General features: G+C 42.6%; 1 protein-coding gene across 1 annotated transcript in view; it reads left to right on the top strand.

The window, feature by feature from the left end:
* Positions 1–26,477, top strand: part of SLC9A9 (solute carrier family 9 member A9) — a gene marked incomplete at both ends in the record, with an annotated part of 608,321 nt that extends 581,844 nt beyond the window's left edge. The window contains 2 exons of the mRNA XM_084232807.1: positions 24,494–24,599; positions 26,250–26,477. Coding sequence (XP_084088933.1) covers positions 24,494–24,599; positions 26,250–26,477 — 334 coding nt within the window. The remainder of the gene's footprint in view (positions 1–24,493; positions 24,600–26,249) is intronic.
* Positions 26,478–27,267: the final 790 nt, after the last annotated feature.

Below are 27,267 nucleotides of genomic sequence, written 5' to 3'. Positions count from 1 at the left end.
TCTTGCATTTTATAAAAGATGTTAAAACTTGTCATGTTTCTCTTCTTAGGTGTCACTCGGGGGGGGATCCCCATTTTAGACAGCACTTAGAATGTTTTTGCTTAAAGTCATAGGTGAATTCAGGAGGGAAACTTCAAGATCATCTAATTCACAAGCCTAGTTTGACAGCCCTGGGATGCTTCTCCACCACAGGAGCATGCAAACGGCACCCAGCTGTGGTCGGGAGGAAGCAAGATGTAGCAGAACATGGGCACTGGACCTAGCCCAAGTTGGGTTCCAATCACAGATGTGGGAATTGACATAGATTTCCTACCTTCTCTGAGCCTCAATTTACTCATTTGTACAGTGGAGCATGACTTGAATGTTGAGGCTACACATGGTAGTGATTTGTTTTCTAATATTTATTTTTTATGCACACAAGAATTGGGGTGTAGGCCAGAGGAGCAGGGGATGAGAGGATTCACCAGAGACAGAATGGGGAGCAGAAATGGTGGATCTACTGAAATACACTGCTGAGAGGAGCAGCGGGTGAGACAGGAGAGGTCTTCTGCACCATGTATGTCACCTTCCTGGCCGGGGATCGAACTCAGGCCATTGCAATGATAGTGCTGAGACTTAACCCCTTCACCATTAGGGAGGCCCTACACATGGTGGTGATTTATCCTGTGGAAACCAAGTTCCATGCCAGGGTTCAGCACAGACACTTCTCAGACAAATGGGAAAGGTCTTGCTCTGTATCCTCAACGCGCATGCTCAGTGGAGAGGCTTCTGCTGCTCCTAAAGCCTGGGTTCATGCCCGCAATACTCACTGGAATAGCTGGTTAGACCTAGGAGGAAATGAGAGGGTGACACTTCTTTATAATGGCAAGCGAAACATGTATGACAGTTTCCTGGGGCTCCACCTCATCGACTTGGAACAGGGATGTGGGTGACAGTCTCTCTAACTGAATTCACCTACAGCTCAGATGGGCTACATTGCGAACTTTCACTGTGGCATTTCCTGATCTCCCCTCATTTAGATGGGAGATTAATTCATATTGTTTATCATTCGGCCTCTATTTCATTATTGCCATAATTGACATTTTCTCAATAATTGTTGCAGTAGCCTCAGTGCTTGTGGGAGAAGAACTCAGATATGCACATTTAGATGGGAGAAGGGGCAGTGGATAAGGAGGGTTTTCAACTTGCAGCTTCATGGAACATTGTCACTCTGTAATGAATAATTAATTTGAAAGGAGAAATGGCATCTCAAAAGAAAAATAAATCACATAACACTCAAAAAATTCTTCAAGTCAGACATTTTAAAACTTGCTTCACAGGAACTGACTTAACTTCTGATTGCCACCTTCTCCCCCACCCACCATTATTGGGTAATTTTAAGTTAGTTTTATGCTTTTCTTTCCTGATGCCTTCAGGCCAACAGCTTCATTCTGTTTCTTTCTGAATTCTGACCTGTGAACCCGTCCCCACCGGGTAATGGAGAGAACATTTGGCTTTGGTACATGAGCAGTGCTAGTGTCACAAGTGGGTGGAGTAAAAAATAGGATGTGGGGGGCAGGATCAGCACAAGTAAGCCCTGCCACATGGCCTCCTGCCACACAAGCTGCTCGCCTGAGGCCAGAAGGGCATTACTCAGCAGGAAGCATCCAAGGTGAACATCCATGGGGGAGACCCCATTAGCTCAGCACTCAGTGAACAGACACTGACAGCCAAGCCCATGGGAGTGGACACTGGGAAGGTGGGATCAGAAGGCCCAAGAGCTGCTGCACAAAGGGAGGTAACAGGGTACGAAAGACAAGCATCACCCGTCTCATCTCCCATGCCATTTTCAGGCAAGTCAGGCTTCTCCCTGTTCCTCAGCCACCACAAATGCTGGCACAACAGGGTTACATGGCTTTTCTCTAATCCAAGTTCTTCTAGCCTCCATTGAATGCATGAAATTCCAGCCCATATGCAATATTTTTTGAGGAGCAACTGTGTGCCAGGTCCTGGTCTAGGCAATAGGGAGAGATAAAGTAAAACTCTGACCTTCAGAGACTTAAACACTTTCTCCTAACTAAATAAAATTGGGCAACATGACTTTATTGATTCTCAAAGTACGCTCCATGGAACAAGAATATGGGAGATGGGAAAGGTAAGCGGGGTAAGCTCAATGTCTACCTAAATGTGAGAAACACTACTTACTCCAGTGTTTAGAAAAGTCTTAGCAATAAACAGATATGCTCAATTTCCATGACCAATTTGGGCCCATTTATCATGTGACATATCATCACATTCTAAGGTGTGAATCACACCTTGGGGACGCATCTAACTCCAAGCATTGGAATACAGAATTTGGAGGGCTTGTCAAGATAATCTGGTACACCTTTCTTTGTGCTATTTGTGATTTCTGAGGGCTTCCTCAGAGGGTAAACAGAGGACTCAGCTCCTGTCAAACTCATGAGCTTCTAGACAGAAGCTTAGAAAACAAGGCCTGCCAGCCCGATTTGGAAACAAATGATTTCCCATAGATCTCTGGAGTCTGGAATCATATCACCAGATTCCTATTTGTTTCAACCACATTCACCTCTTCACTTCATTCAACAACAAAAAATAGGTACTGAGCTACTGCTATGGAAAGAACTATATTGGAAACAGAGCACTGTCTGTCATCAGGAATTTTAGGTCTGAAGGAAGGGTTGGTGGAAGCCTGGCCAATGTGGAAATTCCAGAACTAGAGTGCCCATACATCCTGGTCTGCCTGCGTCATCCCTGTTTATACCTGTTGTCCATGAATAATATATACAGGCGCCCCATCCACTCTCAAGGTGTCCTAGTAATAACAATAGATCACATGGTCCCCTGAGTTATAAAGGGTGCAAGATATGGACATTTGCAGAAGGAATGGCCAGAAAGTCTTTTCAGCAGAACTGACATTTGAGTTGAGGCCTGAATAACTAAGGAGGAGGTAGCCAGGGACAGTGGTGGAATCAGCATTCAGGTGGAGGAAACAGCAAGTGCAAAAGATGAGAGAAGACAGGATTCAGCACATGCAAGGGATGTTGAAGCAGGCAACAGACAGAACTCAAAGAGCTCTGCCGGATCGTGATAAGGAGTTAAGGCTCCTCAGCACCACAGGGAGCCTTCAACAGGACTGTCAGCAGGGAAATACCATGATCTCATCAACATTCAACATCCTTGAAGAACCTCTCTGACTATGAATGGGAGGTGGGAGTGAGCTGTGGCCGATTAGCAGAGCCATAACCCAGTGAGGAGGTTGTTGTAGCCACCCAGGGGAGAGGTATTGGCAGTCTGGGTCCGGAGGAGGCTGTGGGCTGAAGAGATGTGAATAAATAAAAGAATGGATGGGTGGAAGGAAGGAGAGGAAGAGAGGGAGAGAGGGAGGGAGGAAGGAAGGGCAATTCTTCATAGGTGAAATAGAACTTGGTGGTTAATTGACAGGCTGGCTGTGGTAGGGACAAAAGAAGATAGAATTGAAGGTCAGATCCATGACTGAGCATGAAAATGGCTGAGGGAGTCCTCAAGGAGATGGGGAGCACCATAGGAGGAACAGGTCCAGGGAAAAGGAAGACAAGGTTGAGTTTGGTCAGGACAAATGTGAAGGGCCCTTGCTGTGTCTTGCTCTATTCCAGAACTTCAGGACTGAAAGTGCAAAGACAAAGGGATTTTTTTTTTTTTCAGTTAATTCAGAGACATTCTTGAAACTTCATGAAACAAAAAGCCAAGTGAAATAGAGCAGCTCAGCCTTGTTACTGGAGCAGCCTTGTTGCTGGCACCAGGGGCCTGTAACTGGCTGCTATTGTTTGGGAGGCAGTGAACTGAGTTTTCAACACCAAGCTCTTCTGTTTAGCTCTACAACAGGGCAGGTATAGACAAGTGTCTCATAGGCACCCCTCCACTCATCCAGAGGACAGAGCCCGCTGCTTTCAGGAGGTGGAGGAAACAGCAAGTGCAAAGGATGAGAGAAGACAGGACTCAGCACATGCAAGGGATGTTGAAGCAGGTAACAGACAGAACTCAAAGAGTTCTGCTGGATCTTGATAAGTACCAATGGCCCCAGTGAGCAGACCAACAGTTACTAAGTAGTCTTGGTCCCTCCTCAGGCTGAAGCAGGTTTAGAGTCTAATGGTGGAATACTCTGGAAGCCATTCACAGCAGCATCAGCCCTTGCACTGCTTCTTTGTCAACCCTGAGGTCTTCAGGCAGGCTTGGTGTAAGCAGGAGCAAAGGGATTTGGTTTACTTTTGTCCAGAAACAATGAGTTTTAAATTGTCATGGCAGCCCTTGGATCCTTTAAGATCATTTAAAGTTCTCTGATTCTCTGACCATTTTTGGCTTTGGGTTCTTGACTTCGAGGTTTATTAATATTATTTATCTTAGTCGGTGTGTGAGATGTTAAAGTAACTGCACTTCTGTGCTGATCCTACTCTTTCCAAGCAAAAAATAAGAAAACCTGCTTCATTAAATATTGCCATCAGTTGGCCCTCACTCAGGAGTAACTTCATAGGGGGAGGCAGGCTCTAGTGCAGTGAGGGTCTGAGTAAAGAGTGACATTGAGGTCTGGAACACAGAGTCATCAGCAGATGCATTATTCACCCCAAAGACTTCCTGTTACAATCCAGAGAACCAATTTTTGCATGCACAGGAAGAAAATTCCAAATTCAAGTATCATTTCCAAAGTTGTTGCAGTGACCCAGGGCCAAGGTAACCCTTTTAAAGAAAGCCTAGAAAGAATGGCTGACCCAGAAAATGCAAATAGGTAGAATCTGAACTATATATTTCTATTTTACTTAGCAGTTCCAAGAAACCTATGGGCATTTGGATTGTTTAATGTGTGATGTGTCTTTGGTTCTATTATAATAGAGGCCTAGGCTTAGGTTTTTTCCCAAGCTCATTCTGTGTATAGCTGAAATTACAATCATCATAATCAAGCATTTAAGCAAACAAAAATAATCATTTCAAAGCTATTTTCCATAAACTCTTTAGTTCTCTATTCACTACAATTCTCTTTAGAAGGAAATGTTCCATTTTTCCCATTGTAGTACTGTCGGCAGCAGAAGCAATGACCAGTTCTTCACAGAAGAAAATTAATTCCATTCCAGCTTTTCTAAATAAAAACAAATCGATCAAAGCCCAAATTTATTTTTCTTTTTCTTTTAAAGATATAATTATTTATACAAGAACTGGGGTACAGTCAGAGGCACGGGAGGGTGAGAGAATTCACCAGAGACAGAACGGGAAGCAGAACAGGCAGACGGACCAAGGACACTGCTAAGGGGAGCAGCCGGCAAGGCAGGAGAGGTCTGCTGCGCTATGTGGGTTTTTCCTTGCCAGCCGGGAATCGAACCCGCAGGAAATCGATCCCGTGCTGCAGAGGCTGCGGACAGCTTCACAGTGCGGCACTCAAACCGCTGCACCACTGGGGAGGCCCCCAAATTTATTTTTCTTACAGGAAGACTTATTTTTTGTTCTTTGTATAGGCCAGAATCTACAGATCACCACTCTAGTTATATTTAAAAGTAAGCACTTGGTGTAATTTAGACTCCTGGAAACACCAAATAGTCGTATCTGAGAAATGTTTTAATCTCCAACACCCCATCTGATGTCCACTTCATGGGAATTCTCTTAACTCAGTCCATTCATAATTAAAGTGCAAAAGTCCATAGATGTGATGATTCTATAAACCAACTCACTATTATTCCATTACCACCGAAGGACAAGGTGCTGAGCAGAAAATGGGAAAATGATTGTATTGTCCTGCATGAATAGCAGCAATGAGAATTATTCCAAACCCTGAGGGGATGGCTATATAGTCAGCTCCTTCACAGTGGCGGCAAAAAAAAGGGAGAATTTGCAAGTATAACTCAAAACAAAGGGTGATCTGCTGCAGGTTCTTTGAACTTCAGTAACCTGTGAATCCGAGAAAGGAAACCAAAAAAGTCACAAGAGAAGCCAGAAATGGTAAGCACTGAAAGAGAAATTCTCAAAGCACAAAGAAAGGGTAAAAGAATTTTCCCTTCCAGTCCATAGCCCCCTTTGATGTCTGCCCCTTGGATTATTTTTGCATCATCAAATAAATCATAGTGTGCTTTACTAGCAATCTTTTAAATTGTCAAAGCACCTTACCCGTGTTGTGAGCTGACTAAGGTGAGGGTCGAGGAGAGAATAGGAAATGTTACCAGCTTTGCCCCCTTCTCTGGGTCAACTCTAATGCCCATCCAGAGCAGCTCTGCTGGGCTTTCTTAGGCCTCCCCCACTCCCAGGCAATTATCCTCCATCCCAAGCCAGCCCAGCTACCAGGACAGGGAAGGGACTGAAAGAAGAGGAGACTTGCTGATATGTACCTCAGGAAGGCCCAGAAATAGGGGAACCCCATTTTGCTTTAAGACATTTTAATGACATGCACTATAATGACTCAGCAGTCACCTGAATTGCCACCAGTTTTCAGTCTATCAGATAGTATGAAATTTTTTCCTAAAGAGTTTGTAATTAATAAGAGTTATTTGTATCCTGGGGGGAAACACCAGAAGATACCATGTTGATGGTTATCTGTTGTGTTGAAATCTGGTATAACTGGTTTCAGCTCCTTTTAGATCGAGAGCTGCATCTCTAAACTGGGAAGAACAAATGAGTAAAAGAATATCGCTTCTCAGGACAAAACAGCGCAACCTTAGCCTGAGCAATAACAATCTGTGAGGCCCCAGCTGCAAGGCACTTTGGGAGCCAAGGGAATATCACCGGGCAGCCAGCCTCAGTGATGGGCAGGACTGCGGGCACTGCCTGCACCCAGATGCCTCAGTCTCCTTTCACAGTGTTAGGTTTGCTCTAAGGGCTCTGAATGGCATCACTAGCCCTGAAGAAGCCAACAGAAGGAGCCCTGGAAAGCCTGGCTTGGCCTCTTCCAAATTCTCGGGAAGGTTGCAAAGCCGCTCTGTCAGCTGCGCTGTGCACACTGGGGTCTTGTCTTAGCGCTCAGGCAGCTCCCGCCCCTTCCCTATCACTCCTCCTCCAGAGCACACACATGTCTCCCTTTGCAAACACTCTTAAAAGCAGCCACAGCAAAAGAAGCTCAATTGGGTGAAAGTAATAACAACTAGTACTCAGTCAGCAGATGGCATATGTAATGAGAAAACTCCCCAGCTTCCAAAGTCACCAGTTTTTGAATGGTGACTCCTCATGCGTTGGCTTAAAGAGAAGGGAATCTTTTAATTCTGGGTGCATTACTGTCCAGTATTGTACATTCCAGTCTTTCCTGGGTTCTGGGTTATAAGCCACATCATATGCTCCCTTAACTAAATATTCAGTACCTAAGATGCTCAAAACACTACAGCTCATGAATAGAACCTCAAAAATATAATAGAGAGAGGGCCTCCCCAGTGGCGCAGCGGTTGAGCGCTGGGTTGCGAAGCTGCCCGCAGCCTCTGCACTGCCGGTTCGATCCCTGGCTGCTCCCCGGCCACCAGAGGAGGGTCCCACATGGGGCGCAGACCTCTCCTGCCACCCGCTGCTCCCTTCAGCAGTGTGCTTCGTCCTTCTGCCTGTTCTGCTCCCCATTCTGGCTCTGATGAATTCTCTCACCCTCCTGCACTTCTGACTGTACTCAGTGCTTGTATAAATAAATAAATAAATCGTTAAAAAAAAAAATATATATATATATAATAGAGAGAATGGGGGAGGGGGAGAGATCTCAGTTTCTCTTCCTTATTAACCTCTCCTTCTCCTATTTTTGTTACAAGTGGTTGTCTCCAGTAAATGCCCCCAGGCCAAATCTTTTCATATCAAATGATGGGTAATTCTGCTCCCAATCTAAGCCCATGAATCTTGCCACAAACTTCCTAGTCACCTATTGCGTTGGCAGCTTTAAGCATGAATGGTCCTGAAGCTGTCTCAGAGAATGCAGACAAGTGAAGGACTTTTCTAAGAAGCACTTCATATGACTCTTTCCAACACTTACTGCTGCAGAGTCAAAATGTGAGGGAGTTAGGTGGGCAGTGCAGCAGGCCCAGTTCACATGCAAGATTCACCACCACCTGGCTGTATGGCCATGCTCTGGCTCCTTTGTTTCCCTGTGCCTCAGTTTCCTCACTTACAAAATGGGAATAATGATAACATTACCTTCCAGGATTAAAGAAGATCATTCATGTAATGTGCTTAGCACACATTTCCAATATATTTAATGTTTTTAATCAACACTGGACACCATTAATATTGAAATTCTGAGCTTTTCATTCTGTTCTGGTTAGAAACTCCACCGTGTTGACTAGAATTTGAAATTGGGGGAAGCAGGAATAATAGGAATTATCCATACCACATAAAGGTCCATTATACCAGCACCATTTACCTTCCCTACCCCAATTTTTAGTTGATCAGTAGGATCTCATGGATATTTGAAACCTCATGTTGAGTAAAAGGATACAGCTGTCTATATCACTCATTTTATCAGAAATTTTACAAGGTTTGACAGATTAGGTATAAATGATCACTTCAATGATGAGTGAGGTGGGGGAAATCCCTGAGGGTATGGCTAGAAAGCAAGGACCTCCACCCAAGAAAAATGGTTCCCACAAGCTCAAGTTTTTGTCTAGAAACCAAGGGTCCTTTAGATCAGGTGGAAATCTCATAAGATCTGGTTTTTCTGCCAAATTCCATTTCCCAAGATTCAGATTAAACTGGAAATGTCCTCAAAATAATCACATATTTGAGAAACTGCCAACAATACTTCCCACCCATGATCACAATAAGATGGGAGAAAGGTGTGAATGAGGGATTGTTTCCTATCCTGCTTATATATTTAGAAAGATATTCTGAATCAAGGTCACAATCGGTTCAGCTTTTCCAATTCTTGAGGGTGATTTCAAATTGAGTTTCAAAAAGAGGCCAACAGCCAAATCCCACAGAAATATCTGGGGCTGGCATTAAATGCATCTTTCACAGAACTCCTTGCAGCAGTTGGATATTAACAAGGAGAAAGGAACAATTATTATTTGGGACTCCAAGTGCCACTTTATGTCACTTTAAAAGAATGAATAGACTTCCAGCTCCACTCAGCTGTCTGCTCACAATTACAAAGCAATGGTAAATAATTGTGGCAAATGGAAGGTTTGATTTAGGAGAGTGAAATTGTATAACGACTCAGTGCTTTCTCTTTCTGTGGTAAGCAGGACCGCTCTTGTCACTGGTTTGGCTTATATCCAAATCTGTGACTTAGCAAAAAGAAAAAGGCCCTTGAACTGTTTATTAAAATGGACACAAAAGCAATCACAGCAAAACTACCAAAACATATTTTAGTATTTTTACAAGGAGAGAACAGTCATATCATGAGGCATGGCTGAATTTGCTCTCCAGTAGTTTTATTCAGTCATAAAGGATCATAGTTGTCCATGCCAATAATATTTTTGAGTGATTTTAATGAAAGTTGCATCTTTCTATTTTCTCGGCGCACCCATTTCTGAGTATGCCATCTGAGCTCCACTACAAAAAAAAAATGTTTTTTACAGTGGGTCTGGGCATCATTTCGCTCCTTTTATACTCATAATTCACTTTGAAGGGGAAGGCAGTTTTATACTCACTCTGAAAGGGGTCTAGACCCTAAGCAGTGAAGACTTTGATCTAGGGCCCAAAAGCATCTTATCCAAACATGCAGTCACTTAATCTTGCAACTCAAGAGTGACAAACGTTCCAAAGTGGTTCAGGGGAACCAAGGGAACAGTGTTGGGGCACAGAGGAGCACCTGCATTCATGCCTATGCAGAGCCAGTTATCTCTGATACCCAGTCTCGGGAGAGACGCTTTGATTCTCAGAGAGGCAGGAGGGGCAATGTAAAGATTCCTAATGCAGGCAGCCTCCTCTCCGAATTTTCCAGGAGTTGAGGTTTCGTATATAGAAACTTAATGGCAAATAAGAGCTGCCCTAGGGAGTTTGAGGCAGCCTAAAAACCATGGCTGCATTCCTTCTACCTTTCCTACTGGAGGCAGGTCCAGCCTTATTCTCTCCCACACCCCTATTCCTACGCCCCCCCATCCAGTGTCATTTCTCATGATTATTTCTTGCTAAAGAAATCCAATGCAAGTGAACTTTAGATAATTCCCTTCCCCAATGAATTTTTATGTTAAAAGTAAACCTTAACCCTTTTTCAAGTCTCAATTCAATGTAATAAACATCCATTGGGAGAATTCATGTCATAATCTGGGCATTAACCATGACAGATTTAAAAAAAATTGAGAAAATGTTACTCCCTCAAGGAGTTCTCAGTCTAATATGAGAGGAGATCTGTAGTCAATTAGTTCTGATATAGTTTGATAAATCTAGTCAGAGGTTGAGAAAAGGCCTGTGGGAGAAAGGCCTGAGTGAAGAAAATCTCTAGTTGGGATGCAGAGATAGTGACAATAAAGAGGTCCTATTTGAATTGAGTTGTGTATCTATTAGGGTTATATTTGGTTGCATAAAACAGAAAAATCCAAATAATAATGGCTCAATCAAAATAAAGGTTGCCATTCCATATAAAAGAAGTTCATCATTAAAAAAATTTACAGCCAGTAATGGCGCTCCGTGGTGCCATCAAAAGTCTATGGTCCTGTCTTTCTTCTCTATCATCTTTTCTATACAGTTTCCATTGTCAAGTTTACTTTATGGCCTCAAAATTGCTGCTGAAGCTCCAGAAAACTCATTCAAATTCAATGCAAGAATGATAAAAGGGAAAACTGAGTCTCTCATTAAAGAGTTTTTCTTAGCAATTTGACTCAACAAATTTTTTTATTGTTGTTAACATCCAAGCCACTAAAGGAAGTTGGTGGGTTTGCTAACTTTGAGGTATGCATTGTGGTTATTGTTGTTCATAAGAACACTTTTATTTGGCATTTGTGTGTACCAAAATGAACATGTTAAAAGAGAAACAGCTCTATTTTAAGGTGGGGTTGGAAGAGAATTCTACTGTAATAATTATAAGGTAGAGAGTGGAAAATCCTGGGAGAATAAGAAACAAAAGCTCAGTGGGATTTCAGAGGCAATGATGGTTGAGCTGTGTCTGAATGGATTTTGGATTCCCAGGTGCCAAGGTAAAAAGAAAAGCTGTTCACAGCATGTGCAAAGGCCCAGAGGGACAGTGATACGTAACGAAGAATCAGTGTTTGATTTCATGTATCAGAAACTAAAACTTATGAGCAAGTGTGGGGAGTAGTTTGATAGGTAAATGGGGCAGATCAATGAAGGGCAATGAAGTATCTAGTGAACACATGCATGGGAAAGGCCTCTCCTCTTCCCTTTTGACAGTTCAACAGTAGCAATCATACTTGTGTATACCAATTCTTTTGAATTAATAAGCAGAATCTACTTATAATCTGGCTCTTTGGTGCAAATAGGCCTACTGATAAAACACAGACTATATGAGGGCTGAATCTGGATCCATGTATGTCTAAAAGGCAATGTCCCACAGAAAACTTAAGTCCACTATTCAGTCAACTTTGGAACTAATGCCTGGTTCTTTCCTGACCAAAGAATTCCAACCTAATTCTCCAGGTGTCTAGTCCTACACCCCCTTAGTCCTTAAATCAACCAGTCCCAGATGACCCTGAGGAGGAACAGCACTGTCTGTGCTTTCTTCTTCCTCTCGCTCTCTCGCTCTTTTGTGCTTGTGCTCTCTCTCTCTCTCCCCCACTTCCCTCCTTCCCTCTTTCCCTCTCTCCCTCCCTTCCTCCTTCCCTCCCTTTTGGAACTTCACTGTGGCAGATGCTTGGGAACATGATTTCCTAATTGTCAACAAATCTTCCCCAAATTTCAGCATCTCATCAAGCAATTCGATTTCTCTCTCACTTAAAAGCAAGTAAGCATGTGGGTGACCCTCTGTGGTATCCTTCCTCCACATGGCTACTCAGTGATCTAAGCAGTTATATTCTGTGCCTACACTGTCTCAACCTGATGCCCTCTTGCATCACTAAGGCAGGAAAGAGAGAGTGAGAAGGTCATGCTGACTTCCATGCTTCAGTGCAGAAGTGACACCAGTCAGTTATGACCACAGCACGTTGGCCAGAATTAGTTACATATCCCACCTACTTCAGGTACCTGAAAGAGGAAACTAGCTTTTGGGAAATACTAACAATATCTAGTTTAAGTGCAAGAGAAGTCAGATAGGATAGGGATATGATAGAATGGGATAGCATAGGGTTAGGAGTAGGAATAGATCCAAGACAAATTTTTAGTTTTGATGTGTATGACTAAGGAGATGTTGGGGCATGGACTGAGTAGCAATTGTAAAATGTATTTCCAGAAGGGGACAGAAGTGAAAAGGAGCTTGAAAGTGACTGCATCCAAGAGAAAAATGTGCCTGGTGCAGAGAATGAGATTATTTGTAACATGCGACCCTGTAACAACAAAAGACTCTCCTCTGTGTTTCCTCAGTCAAAGGAAATAGAGTTTCTATTGTCTCCTGAGCAGACTTCATTACATGACTCAAATAACCCAATGCCACATGCCCCGACTCCCATACACACTCAGTGGCTTATAGCATCAGCATAGCTGACCTCTGTGTGTGTGTGTGTGTGTGTGCGTGTGTGCCTGTGTGTACTGTCTTCTCAAAGAGCCACAGGGTGTGCATGCTACTAAGGAGTTTGCTCAATGGTCTGGAAGAGAAGATGTCCTTAGAATATGGGAATGCTATCATGGTCTCAATGGCAACCAGGACCCATAGGAACAAACGCAATGCTAAGAAAGAGCTGCTTGACCATGACATCAAAAACCTGATGCCCAATAAGGACACATCCACATTCTAAGAAAGCACATCATGCCTGACAGGGCACCCAGGGCCGGGGGCCTCATAATATAAGCTGTTGATGGAAATTCTGCTGTCATAAAACCATGAGCAGTACCTCCCGGGGTACCGCTGTGTGGGGTACAGCTCTAAGAAGAGAAGAGAATCTTCTGAGAGATATTTTGCTATATCTTTCTCAGGTTCCAGCACTGGCAGAAGAAACACGATAAACTGCAGGGTGAGAGCAGAGGGGGGATTCGTGAGTAAATTGACAGGGATGTTTGAAACATATTGATATTTCTAATACTTACGGTTCCTCAAGGGACACAGTGAAAAATAGTATTGCTAAATAACATCTGTTGGATTCTTATTATATACCTGAAACTATGCTAAAAATTATATCTTTTTATCTCACTTAATCCTCTCCCTTATGAGGTCACTACTATAAGCTATTTCCACTTTATGGGTGATGAAAATGATACTCAAAGAGCTTAGGAATTTTGTGTACTTGTAGATAATAAGTACCAGAGCTATGATACAAACCTCGCCTCTATATCTTTTTAACTACTATAAATAAACAGACAAAAAAAAACAAAAGACGAGATAATTCAGAAGTAGCAGGAATTTATGGGCTGAATTATTTCCCCCAGAAAAGATATGTTGAAGTCCTGACTCCCAGTACCTCATATGTCTCCTCAGCAATGAGAAAATCGGGGCACAAAAAATTTGGAGACTTTTACTCAAATTGACAAGACATCACATGCGCTAGAACCTCAGTCACCTGTGTTGTCTGCTGTCTCCTTCCACATGAAGTGTTGAAAACCGTTTCCTCTTTAACTTTGTGCTCTGAGAATTCTGACCCATAGGATCCTTACTACAGTTGCTGGTGCAAAAGTAACTGCTCCTGTTTCCCCAGAGGTAGAAGATGAGTGTGATGATGTATTCCCATGGGTCCCCTGCCCATGCCCACATGGGCACTAGTGGCCCCTCAGGCATGCATTCCATTCTGGAAATCGAGGATAGGGAGGGGTCCGACCCCATGGGGCACTGCATGTGCCGACAGTGCTGGCTGCCTACATCTAAAACATGAATCTAGGGCCTCCCAGGTGGCACAAGGGTTAAAGTGACACCCCTTTCAAGCTATCGCCAGCCATTGCAGCACAAGTCACTGCAGTACAAGTTCGATCCCCAGCCAGGGAGATGACCCACCTGGCACCCCAGACCTCTCCTGTCCTGCCTGCTGCTCCCCTCAGCAGTGTATTTCAGTAGATGCACTTGTTCTGCTCCCCACTCTGTTTCTGGTGAATCCTCTCACCACCATGCCCCTATACCTCTGGCTTACATCGCAGTTCTTGTGTGCATAAAAAAATGAATCTTTAACAAAGTAAATAAAACATGAATTCTAGACTCCCACCATCACAAAACTACATCCAGTCAGTATTGGAGAAAGATCAGAGGGAGAGAGGGGTGAGCACGGGGACTGTGATGATGGTACAGGGGTAAATTAGTGAAGGAAATTCTATGGGGACTACATCTCGGGGGTGGGGGGAAGCAAACATTGTTTTCAAATGAATAATGATGTAAAATATATATAATTTTTTAATTTAAATAAAAATAGGAAGGAAGGAAGGAAGGAAGGAAGGAAGGAAGGAAGGAAGGAAGGAAGGAAGGAAGGAAGGAAGGAAGGAGGGAGGGAGGGAGGGAGGGAGGGAGGGAGGGAGGGAGGGAGGGAGGGAGGGAGGGAGGGAGGGAGGGAGGGAAAGAAAGAGAGAGAAAGAGAGAGAGAGAAAGAGAGAGAAAGAATGTTTCCTCTGAAACTAGAGTAGAGACCTGGAACGCTGGAGCAGAGATACTTTTCAGAGTCCAGTTCTCCAACATGCTGCCAGGGAGGTGACCATCAAGGCTGTTGTCAGAGTCACCGTGAGCTCACAGAAGTGGTCTGAAAGGTGAGAAGGCCACCAAACTCCAAGATTCACACCCTGGGAGTAGCCGCAACATTTTCCTCCAAAACTGGAGCCACATGTAGCCTTCCTTACTACACAAATGGATTTCACCTCTACCTGACAGGTAGCAAAGATTCCTGGAAATATGTTGATCCCATTCTGTCTAAAGGGAAGTTTTAAGAGCATAGTAGTATTGGCATTGTGATAATAATAATTATTATTTACAATAATATTAATTATATAATCATTATATATTGATATTTATATTAATATATTGATAATATAATGTTTTGCTATGTTATTGCTATTATAATATTGCACAGTTCACATATGTGACACCCCCACATGCATAGCCCTTCAAGAGACCAGATACCACTCTGAGAAAGTACCTGTGCACTCACAATTTGCATACAATTTCACATGACATTTTGGAGTTCTCAGATGCCTTGAAATGCACTTATACTCCCCTACAGATCCTGGGTTAGGAAACTCTGGTCAAGAATAATTAAGAATTAAGGACAGGGGCTGATAACATGGTGTGTATGCTATCCTGTGTGTGTTGGGAATTGGCTTTCCGAGTGAAATCTCCAGGATCTACCTATCAAATGTTAAAATAATTCTACTGGGCTCCTTTGTTCCAGATGGACAATCCAGGGACAGAGACAGGGTAGTGGGGTTTGTTGGAAAGGTTAAAGGAAAGAGGACAGTTGTAGGTATCAAAGCAACCAGCTTAAGTAGGGCAAGAGGACATAAGATAAACAGGTGGGACTGTTGGAATCAGGAGACTGGAGGAAACCTGAGAGTTCATCTGGGCCACTGTCTCAGACCTTAATATAGAAGAAATTCTAAACCTGAGCTTTCCCAAGTGTGGTCACCTGACCATCTGCATCCAGATCCCCTGTTGCTCTTGTTGAAATGCTGATTCCCAGGTAATGACCTGATCCGCTTGTTAACAATCCCCTGAAAACCACCAGCCTAAAGGAGGCCCAGCAGCATGGTATCTGGTCTCTAGAATGTAGAGAATGGCCTCGTGAGTCCTTCCTGAAGACTCTACTGAAAAACAAGCTTCACACAATCAAAATGACTAGAAAGACACTGATAAAAGGCTGGAAGCTATGCATTAGATTTGTGGTTACCTGTAGAGCCAGGACTAAATGAGTGTTAAGAAGAAAGTATATTATGTAATGGCTATCTGTTCTAAGGAGATATATTACAACCACTTACAGTTGTACTATAGATCGCTAGGGATTTTTTTTTAATGGGAATTTAGAATGGAGAGAGAATGAGCAGGGTTTTTTTTTTTTAATGTTTTAGGTAATTATTATAGTGGTAGTATTAGTGTTCTGAGATTACTATATGAGTAAGATAGTATAAAAGAGTAATTATGGAATAATCTAATTCTACCACCACTTGTGTCTTGAGAATCATTAATTCTTGAACTTGAATTGAAAATATCCATAAGAACTCATGGGGTATGTAACCAGTGGTGTCAGGAAGCTCATGTGCACTAGCTGGTGAGAACAGATTGTGCACATCTTCCCTGAAGCGCACATTCACTGACTTGATGTTGGTATTCTGAAATCAGTTATAGTGGGGTTATTTATACCGTGATTAATGGGAATGGGGAGAAGGGAAGGTCTTGTGGGGAAAGGGAGGAATTTTGTGTGGAGAGGGAAGAACTTCAATTAGGATAAGAAACCTGGAAAGGATTTCAGGGGTAGTGACAAAGTTGTTTCCTGGTGTGTGTGATTTCCTTGCCTCATAATGGTGTTTTGTGCTATACATTGGATTTGTCAGATTTGATATATCTCTCCTTCATTTTACAATAAAAATGTGTTTTAAGGGCCTCCTTGGTGACCTAGAGGTTAAGTCTTAGTGCTATCACTACAACGGCCTGAGTTCTCTCCCTGACCAAGTAGCTAACACACATACAGAGCAGCAGACCTCTCCTGTCTCTCCTGTTGCTTCTCTTCACAGTGTATTTCAGTGAATCTGCCTGTCCTACTCCCCACTGTATCTGGCGAGTCCTCTCACTCCCCTCCCCATTGCACCTCTGGCCTATACCTCAGCTCTTCAACACTAAATAAATAAATAAATAAATAAATATAATTATAAAGTTCTTGCCCCCAAAGAGCCCAGAGTCTAAAGAGGAAGGACAAGTAAACAATTAGCTCCAAGACAATGGGACAAATGCTATCAGGCAGGTCTGTACACATTCCTATGGAAACCCTGCAGTGCTGAAGCGGTTGCAAACAGATTGAAGGTTTCTCAGAGGAAGGAACACATTAGCTTGTCCTTGAAGGAAGAGCCAGTCACCACACAGACGTGAGAAGCAGAGCCCAGAGACCAGACAGAGGAGGCTGCAGTCACTGCTGGCTGACTCCAAGCAGCTCTGCTCACCCACCAGGGTGTTTATTCTGGAATTTGCTGTTTCCTTTCTGCCCCAGCAGTTGTCTGAGACAATTTCCTTTAATGAAGGTTAGGATTGTCAACCCAAGGAGCATATGTTCACGCAGGGGTGTGAATAGAGGCTTCCTGTCTTTTCCTTGTTTTAAAAACAGAACTTCCTGAATAGCCTAAGAGAGGTGCCATCTTGATAACTTTTTCTTGAAATAGAGTGATTGTGCAAAGTTGGGATCCCACACCTTTATCCTCTGCAAGTGCTCAGTGCAGACTTAGGAGCCCTCCCTTGATCTAGAGAGAACAGAAGAATGAAACAGCTTATAGAAGAAGGCTTTTTGATTGGATTCTGAAAACATTCCTCCAACCTGAATCCTAAACACCAGTTCAGCAGAATGAATGGAGTTCTTCACCAAGAAGGCAATGTAGTGAATAGCCAATTAGAGACTCCGACATGTCCAAAGGAAACCGGGGGCCACATTCAGTTTATTAGGCCACATTTCTTGGCAAACAAAACAGAAAAAAAAAGTGATTTGTGTATTAGAACCCAACAGTGATGGCGTGTGTACTACATGGGGTGTCTTCCTATAATTGTGTTCAGGGAAGCTGTGTAAACAACAGTGCAGGGCTCAGCAAGTCAAGAGGAAGGGGCGGGATCAGAGGACAAGTTTGGCTCCTCCCACAGGATGCGCTGACCTTCCCCACATACCTAGCATTGACCCCTGAGCATCTCAGGTGACAAGCTGGCACTGGATGCTTAAAAAATACTGGAAATGGAGGTGATAATGGGTCAGGAACTAATTGAAATGCCACTATTTACACATTTCTTACTCTACAAGGTGAGAGTACAGATGAAGCAATAGTGGTACCCACCTACTATTGTAAAGAGATAAACAAGGAATGTGGAAAAGCCTTATAAATGAAAGGGTGAGAGGAATAGTCCTGAGAACCCTATACAGAGACAAATGTGCTTTCCTTCTTTACACAGCTGTGCACTGACAAGCATTTTATTCTGATAACAAGACCATTTATCAAGCCTATACATGCAAACACATGCAAATTCCCCTGATAGGCGCAAAGTCTTCCTACAAAAGCTGAGACATTGATGCCTCATTAATCCATTCTCTGGTGTAACATCATCAAGGATTTGTCTTGTTGAGGCAAGAGTCCGGCCCATCCCCAAGCAAGGTAGGATCACTGAGAGAGGTTATTAGATCGTTTTGGGTTCTGAGCAAAGTGAACGTATCCTATATCTATCTTCACCCTATATACAATGGTTCTATGAATATGACACCGTGTTCTTTGTCTTCCTGTTTAAGATTTGAATTTCATATGGAGGTCAATACTCCAGGGACATCATTGTGTTCCATACTTGTTACCTGGGGCATTTGTTAAAAATACAGAATTCCAGGCCACTTCACAGAGCTACTGACTCAGAATCTCTAGGGGAAGATTTGGAAATCTGAATTTATAACAAATGTCTAAGATGATCTTCATGATGAGGCAAGTTTAGAGAAAATCAAGATAGAGAACATAGCTTGCTCTTAAGAGCTCTGAAATCAAATATATTTTAAAAGGGCCGGGGGTGGGGGGTGTTAGTGTGCTCAGGCTGTCACAATAAAACACAGGGTGTCTTAAACAAGAGCAATGTATTGTCTCACAGTACTGAAGGCTGAAAATCTGAGCTCGGTGCCAGCCCTGTGGGCACTGGTGAGAACCCGCTGACAGGTTTGCAGAGAGCCACCATCTCCCTGTGCACTCAAATGACCTCCTCTTGGTGCACATGCAGAGCAAGAGTCCTCTAAGGACACTAATGTTGTCATAAAGGCCCCACCCTCATGACCTCATCTAACCTAATTACCTCCTAAATATCCCATCTCCAAATACTGCCATATTGGGGGATTAGAGTTTGGGCATGTAAATTTGGGGAACACAGACATTCAGTCCCTATGTGGGGGCAAAGGGCTTGGTCCTAGTTCAAGGGCAGATGCTCATTTTTTTCAGCTGACCTTTGCATAGGGTTTTGCTTCTCACCAATCCATGTAAAAAACACATCATACAAGACATAGGCAAGAGTAAGAAGTGATCCCATTGGTACTGGCTATTTATAAGGGCAAATACAAGGATTTAAAATAACCAAAAAAAAATTAACAAAAGAGAGAAATCAATGTTACCAGATGGTTTGCATGTTAGTTCACTTAAGCACTAAATTTCGCTTTGGACCTGCTGATAGCTCAGGCCAAAGGAGAAAATGCATCTGCTTATTGTCTTTCTATTTCACGCATATTAAATTCTGGATAGAGTTCCAACTTTTACTTACATCTCCTGAACCAAACTGCTATTCCCAAACTAATGCCCTTTAAAGACAAGAAAAACCATTGTGTTTTGCCCCAGAGGATCACATTTTATCTGAATGCATTCCTAGCTTATTAGGGAAACAAAACTAGCTATACTAAAAAATGCCCAATGGGGAATCGCTCTCTGAACATGTACTAGAACCTGATGGGGAAAAAAACACATTTTGTGAAATCAGCAGTTTGGGTTTTTGTAGATCAAGAGTTTCCATACTTTTTAATAAGTCCGGCAACTCTGGGGTTCCAGTCCCTTTCCAGACATTGCTTAGCAATGAAGACTCAAAAAGCCACTGATACTCCAATTCCAAATCAGTTATCCAATCAGATAAGACCTGTGATTTTGGCATTATAACAGAAGGAAGCAGCCCAGTGTGATAGAAATGTTTCTGGTCTCAAGCCCAGCTCTGCCATTAACTAACTGGTGGTTTCCACTGAACGGTTTCCATTATCCCCTTGGAGCCTGTTGTCTTTATTAACTCAACAACTGCTCCTTGAACATCCAAAATAAACCAAGCACTGAATCCAGGTGAAAGGAACAGCGATGCCCACAAGAAGACCCTCATTTGGAGACAAGGGAAGGGAACTTTCCATTCTCTGATGTAATTGTTGGTTTCTTTGTGGGGTACCTTTTCTCTGTCCCTCACTAGTTTGGCACATAAGAACAAAAACAACATGTGAGCGTATGATAGATTACATGAATGAATGACTGAGTAAAACCCAAAGGTAAATTTTAAGCACTTTTGCCCTTACCACCTTTATCATGGTTCTTTTGGTTAATAATTCAGGCAAAAGAGGTTCAACATTGACTTGACCTTTCTTAACCTTTTAAGAAAACCTCATTCATTGACAATAATCTACCCCCCTTCATTCATCTCTTGGCACAGTTACTCAGAATCTCCTACCACTACAGTACCCCCTCTGAATATGTTCCTATATCATAAATTCAACAAACATCCATCAAACACATAATATATGGGAAATATATACAAACCAAGATGTTGAAGAATATGGAATCTGTTCCACCTGTGCTGTGGCTGTGGACAGTGCTGTTGACCTAAAACAAAAGCAATCAGTTATTCCCATCAACAAAATGGGTTTATTTGAAAACAAATGCCTGAAGGGAGGGCAGATTAGTGAGTGTGTCCATGGCAAGACCCATGGTGCACTTCCCCACATCCTTTAAATAACTAAAGTTCTTTACGGCTTACAACCTCATTAAGAACCTTCAGAGGCCCACCCCCTCAGTTCCATAGGAGGGAAAAACAGCATCACTTCCCAGGGGAAATTCCAGGCATGTTGGGTCCAGTAGTTTGCTGATTTGATCTGCATGGACACTCTTTTTCTACCTCCTGATCTCATTTAAATGGGGCTTCTGTAAGTTTTCTTTTTTTATATAATTTACTTATTTATTATTTTAATTGAGATAACATTAGCAACATCCCATTGGGTATCACCATTATAAGACACACCATCAGATTACCCATAGTCCACCACCATAGTCCATCATGCATCTAAATGTTCACAATGCTTTACTTGTTCCATTCACAGCCACACAGGGTATACACCTCATCTCTTCAGCTCATAGTTACTGAGATATAGGAACAGCCAAAATGGCACCATGAGCTTCCTAGAAGTGTCTTATATCAACAAATTCCCTTACCTCTCACCTACCACCTCAAGCTTGCTCCTCATAGGATTTTTTTTTTTAAGATTTATTTCTTTATACAAGAGCCGGGGTACAGGCCAGATGTGCGGGAGGGTGAGAGGATTCACCAGAGACAGAGCGGGGAACAGAACAGACAGACTGACGAAATGCACTGCAGAGGGGAGCAGCGGGCGAGACAGGAGAGGTCTGCTTCACCGTGTGGGATTCTCGCCGCTGGCTAGGATCGAACCCACGCTGCAGAGGCTGCGGACAGCTTCACAGTGTGGTGCTTAACTGCCTGCTCCACCAGGGAAGCCCTCCTCATAGCATTTTTAACCAAAAGAATCCTTCTTAGTATAGGAGCAGCTAAATCTCCCATCCCCTAACTAGCCTGTGAATCCCAACGTTGCAACAAATGCCAAGTATCATCCTCTCATCTCTACCCTCAATATCACTTCGCTACCATTATGTGGATAGTGATCAGACATCAGTTTCTCCAGAAAGTATTTACAAAATACTTTATATTTATAAATGAAATAAAAATATAATCAGCAACATATGATTTATTAGAGGAATATTTACACTTTTGACGTTGGCTGGTTCCCCAGTCACCACTTCTTTGAAAAGAAATGTTTACTGCTTTCCATCTTTACATGTAAGAGTTTAAGACCACATCTACTGTTATTTTGGTTCCAATTCATAGCTCAGTGGGGTAAACAGCTAGATCAATGGTCATATAGTCTAAAGTGGCAGTAGCTGCTATACCCAAGTCTCCTCTAAATCAAAAATTTCAGAGCCTGTCCAGAGGGTGTCAAATGGAGTTGGGTTGGTCCAGACTTCATATTCACAAATACTTACAAATTCAGACATTAAATGTTAGCTCCAATAGTGTTTTATATAAAGTAAAAGAGAGACCTCATTAGAATTAAAAAAGAAAATGTTCACTACAATTCTAAAATTGTGTTTTGCTTTTGTAACATTGTTTATGCATTTGATTTTTCATTATACTGAAAACCTCAGTGAAAGTTGCCCAAGCCTCTTAAACTCTTAAAGCCTTGACAAACCTTTTCATTTTTTTTTTTTTACATGTCATCTCTAAAAGCTTTGCTTACTTGCTGTCACTTTTCTATCTGGAAATAAAATCGGCTAGATTTTCCTTGCTATACACTCTAGTTATATATATAGCTTGTCCAGCTCACCTCTCAAAAAAAAAAAAAAAAAACCAGAACACATTTTTCACTGACCTATCAGGCCATGAACCCTAATAAGCACCTGAGCCCCCATGTGCCCCTGCCTGACAGGGTCTTCAGCTCGCCAGCAGGAGGTCCCACCGCTTTTCTCGCTAGAAAACCAGCCGGTGTCATGTGATTCTGCCCTGATCAATTATATCCTACAAGCAATGATGGCAGTGGATTCAAATAGCAAACGGAGCTTTCTGATTATTTAAAATCATTCTATCTCTTGGCCTCAATTCCTTCATCCATAAAATGAAGGAACTAACACTCTGTAATGAAAATTAATGGAGATCATCAAGGGCCTTCCAGGGCTGCAGATACACTACAGCATGTGTCAGAGAATAGGAGACTCTGACTTAAATATCTTCCCTGGTCCTTAACCAAGCATAACAGCTCCCCTCTGAAGGAGGAGCTGAGGTTTCCATTTGCAGCTGGAATTACAGACCCTCTTTTTTTTTTAAAAAAAAAAGGAAAAATATTGATGTAGCATTGCATTATAACATATAGGTTTCAGATGTACATCAGTATTTGTGTATAATACATTATGTTCGCTGAAAGTCTAAATGCATCTTTTACCCAATTTAGCTGCCCCTCCCTCCCCCTTCCTTTCTAGTAACCAGTAATTTGGTCTTGTAGTGTACAAGTTTTTATTTAGTTCATTCATTTGTCTTGTTTGTTTGTGTACCTCATATGAATGAAATCATAAGGTGTTTGCCTTCCTCTGACTGACTTATTTAATTAAGCATAATACCCTCTACGTCAATCCATGCTACAAAATAGAAATTCCAGTTATCCCACTTCTGGGTAGTTTCTGAAAATACAAAAACAGCAATTCAAAGAGATACATGCACCCTAGGTTCATCACAGCATCATTCCAATAGCCTAGGGTTGAAAAATAGCCTAAATGCCCACTGACAGATGATTAGCTAAAGGAGATGTGGCGTGTACATATACACAATGGAAAACTACTCAGCTATAAAAAAAAAAAAGGATGAAATTCTGCTGTTTACAGCCACCTTTAAGCATTTTTCATGTTACTCTCCTCCTATCACCACTAGGCTGTGTTCATGAGCACCTCTGTTTTGTCACTATTTGGGAGGTGAATGATTTAAGCCCAGTATCAACCAGAGAGCTGATGCCCATGGGCTGCATCCTACCGTTCCCAACAGGTTCAGGACATGGCAGGAATGACAGGGGTGCTGTCCCGCCGTGGATGGCTCCACAGAGCCAACGCCAAGACCTTCTGCATCCTGAGCATCTGGGGACACTGCCGATCCTCATAAGCCAGCCAATGCTAACCTCTTTCCATTTTCTCCCCTTCCCTATTTATTATAGCTTCACAGAAAGTTGATGAGGTGAAATATTCTCCAGCAGAGGAAATAATATAAAGCTTAAAAGTTGTTTCTGGTGGAATGGTGAAATAATTCTACCACTTTACTTTGAGCAAAAAAAAAAAAAGAAGAAGAAGAAGAAGACCACCTGAGGCAGCCTCTGGGGATTTCATTATTGATAGATTGAGGGAAACATAATGGCTTTAGATGAACAGGTTTTTCTTTTAACTTGTTAGAGCACTTTGGGATGAAAAGATGAGAAAGACAGGTGCTAGACAATAGAATAAACCTGGCACCCACTTATTTACATAATTGTGTATAGATGCATTGATGTATGAAGTATTAAGTGACTGTGTTGAATAGTGAAAATAAAGTACTTTGGAAAACAATCTGTGTTCAATACCCAGCTCTAAAATAACTGAACAATTTATGAAATACCTCTTGCTTCTTTGTGAAAATTATTGGTGGTTTAAGCTGAGTGTGCAGTTTTAAGAAAACAATCTTCTATGCTATTGTTTAAGATAATTCTTAAGAATGCATTCTCTAAGCAGATGAGACATTAAGTGGGGGCAGGGAGGAGAAGAGGTACATTTACTCCTCTCTCTGAGTTTGGCTAATCCATTCACCATTTTTTCATGAGTAAAGCTTTTGGGAGAACTGAAAAAATGTATTGAGCAAAGATTATAAGCAGCAATTTTTGCAGGCCAAATTGCCTCCAAATGAGGGAGGAGGGGATTTAAAGGTGAACATAACTGTCTCTTCTGCTGCATGCAAAGCTTTGTGCTGTGTGAGAAACTCAATCTTAACTCCCTTTTGGCAAGTATTCCTTAACAGGCCTTGCAGATATCTGAAACCTATTTTAACCCATTCCGGCCCTCCGCTGACCACAACATTACCCGAATGGTGTGGACCAATTTCTAGGCTGCTCACCAGTCCTCAGGCCTATGGGGTGAGTAAATATCCCGTATGGGACAGGCTGGGTGAATACTGATGAGACAGGAATCTTGGCTAGTTACTTCCCAGCTAGAGAAGGAAGGATTTTTAAAATTCACTGCCAAAAAGCATTTCTCTTCTCCCTTCAGTTGTTGCTGATGTTGGCTCGTTCGTCTTTTTAAAATGCAATTTGTTATTGTTATCAATATTTTTAACCATAAAATGAATTTAGAAAATGTAAAAGAATTCATGTATCCTTCCAAACTGCCGTGTTTTGAGGTTTGGAATATTAGGCCTGTCCTTTACCACTCAAGGAAGTGGAATAAAAATTGCTGAGAAGTAGTCAGAGTCATTACCAGAAGACCACCGTGTCAGGGATGGAAAAGAGCACAACCTTGGAGTTTGAGGCACCCTTTCAGGTGGTCCAGCTGGCCACACCTTTACACCCACAGGGGAAAAAAAAAAAAAAACAGTACAGCAGCCTAAGGTGGTGGCTCTGAAATCATGGCCCCTATCTAGATCAGCAGCTTCAGCATCACTGAACTTGAACTTGCTGGAAATACAAACTACCAGGTCCTTTTCAGACACGCTGAACTTGGAGCCAACATATGTTCTTTAAAAAGATCCTCAAGTGGGGCCTCCCCTGGTGGTGCAGGCAGTTGAGCGCAGCGCTGTGAAGCTGTCCGCAGCCTCTGCAGCGCAGGTTCAATCCCGGCCAGCGGCAAGAGTCCCACATGGCACAGCAGACCTCTCCTGTCTCGCCCGCTGCTCCCCTCAGCAGTGTACTTCATCAGTCTGACTGTTCTGTTCCCCACTCTGTCTCTGGTGAATCCTTTCACCCTCCCGTGCATCTGGTCTGTACCCCGGTTCTTGTACAAATAAATAAATAAATAAATCTTTAAAAAAAAAAAAAGATCCTCAAGTGATTCTGGTATAGGCTGAAAGTTGGAAACCACTAACCTAAGGTCACCTAACTAGTGCTCACTTTACGAGTAATTTTATATGGCCTTCTCACAGCCACTGGAAGAAGAGTTGCAATCTTAATTGTTTCCTTTAAGGGAAACTCTGTCTGAGGAAAACTATATTGGCCAAGTCTAGTTCGTTTCTGCCATTGTCCACATGTTGACCTGCAACCACTTTTAGTCTTCTGACGCTCATCCCAAGAAACAGGTTGTGAGTACACACCTTCCAAAGAAAATATCACAGAAATTGTGTCTTGAGGATTTTGTGATTCCCAAATTTGTGAAAGAATTTTGTGATGGCAAAAGTGTTATGAAACCAACATTGAGAATCTTTCCATTCCCTAAGGTCACAGGACTCTGCTAACTGCTCTCAACCCAACTACAAAAATTCACTGAGTTTTATTTTAGCTCCTTTAATCCAAGAAGGCAGTCACTTAGCTCATGTTTTATGCTCACGCTTACTTTAGCCCTAGAGATCCTTCATGGCTATCCTATGGTGTCAAGACTTCAATGTCATTGCAGGGAAATGCATTACCACACCCATAGAGATGGAAAAGCTGGCTTCTGCTGTAGTGGGAGCTTCAGCCAAAGCAATATAGGGTAGTTAAGAAAAGGAAAGTGAACACCGTATTTTCTTATACTGTGGGACTATTAGTTCTTGCCTTCCTCATGAAGTAACATCTCTCGCTTTTTCCAAAATCCAGGAACAGGTGAAAGAGGATGATGTGGAATGCATAGTGAATCAGGATGAACTGGCCATGAACTACCAGGAGCAGGCGACCTCACCCCACAGCCCTCCTGCAAGCCTAGATCTTGACCAGAAAACTTCACCACATAGTCCAAGCAAGGAAAACATTTTTGAGGGGGATCTGGGCCTTGGAGGCTATGAACTCAAGCTTGAGCAAACTCTGGGTCAATCCCAGCTGAATTAATGGGCATGAACAGTGCAGATGTAATCACAAGTGACATAAGGCTCACCAAGGAATACAAGGCAGGCTGATGAGGCAGTGTAGAGGAGGCTGGAAAGTATATTAAGAGCATAAATTGGAGAGAATCAAAACCTTGTCACATGTATCCTCTGGTGCCTGAAGAAATGAGAATTTATTATCATCTCTCTGTATTATGCAACTGAATTGGAGTTTTTGACAGCAGTCATTTTTATTAATGAATTGGGTGGAGTGGAGTGGCGATGGTGGAGGGGGAGGGAGTCAGCAGTCCAGCTGCTGTGAGGGTGAAACAGATGTGCTGATGTCTGCAGTCTTTCTTCTCTGTACCTGGCTATCCAGCCCTTCACTACGATTTTGGATTTCATTCCCTCCATTAGGGAGCACTAAAAAAGAAAAAGAGTCTCTGAGTGTAAACATGTTGCTCCTAAATGAAAGGAATGCCCAGTTATTTAGTGATAAATTTTACATTTTCAGGACCCAGATTCCCACTTCCCGTAATGATCCCAGGACTGGTTGCAGATAAGTGCTGGATACTGGTATGAATGGCATCTGCGGTCCCACTGGGGTCCCACTGTCATTCTTGGCATCCTTTTCAAGTTGCTCTCCTGTGGTCTGAAGGGACTGGTTACAGCTGGACATGCCCTGCACAAAATGCCAATACCTTTCCTAACTTGGTAGGACCACTTCCAAGGAAAGCTGTTTTTTTCCCTCCATACTACGTTTTACCTGAAGAATGAATCTCCCTGTCCTTGCTTGCATTTGGTCACTTCTTGCC

The sequence above is a fragment of the Talpa europaea genome (genome assembly GCF_964194135.1).
Source record: "Talpa europaea genome assembly, chromosome: 4".
In the NCBI taxonomy this organism is placed as follows: domain Eukaryota; kingdom Metazoa; phylum Chordata; class Mammalia; order Eulipotyphla; family Talpidae; genus Talpa; species Talpa europaea.
This window is presented reverse-complemented; position numbering and strand designations above follow the sequence as displayed.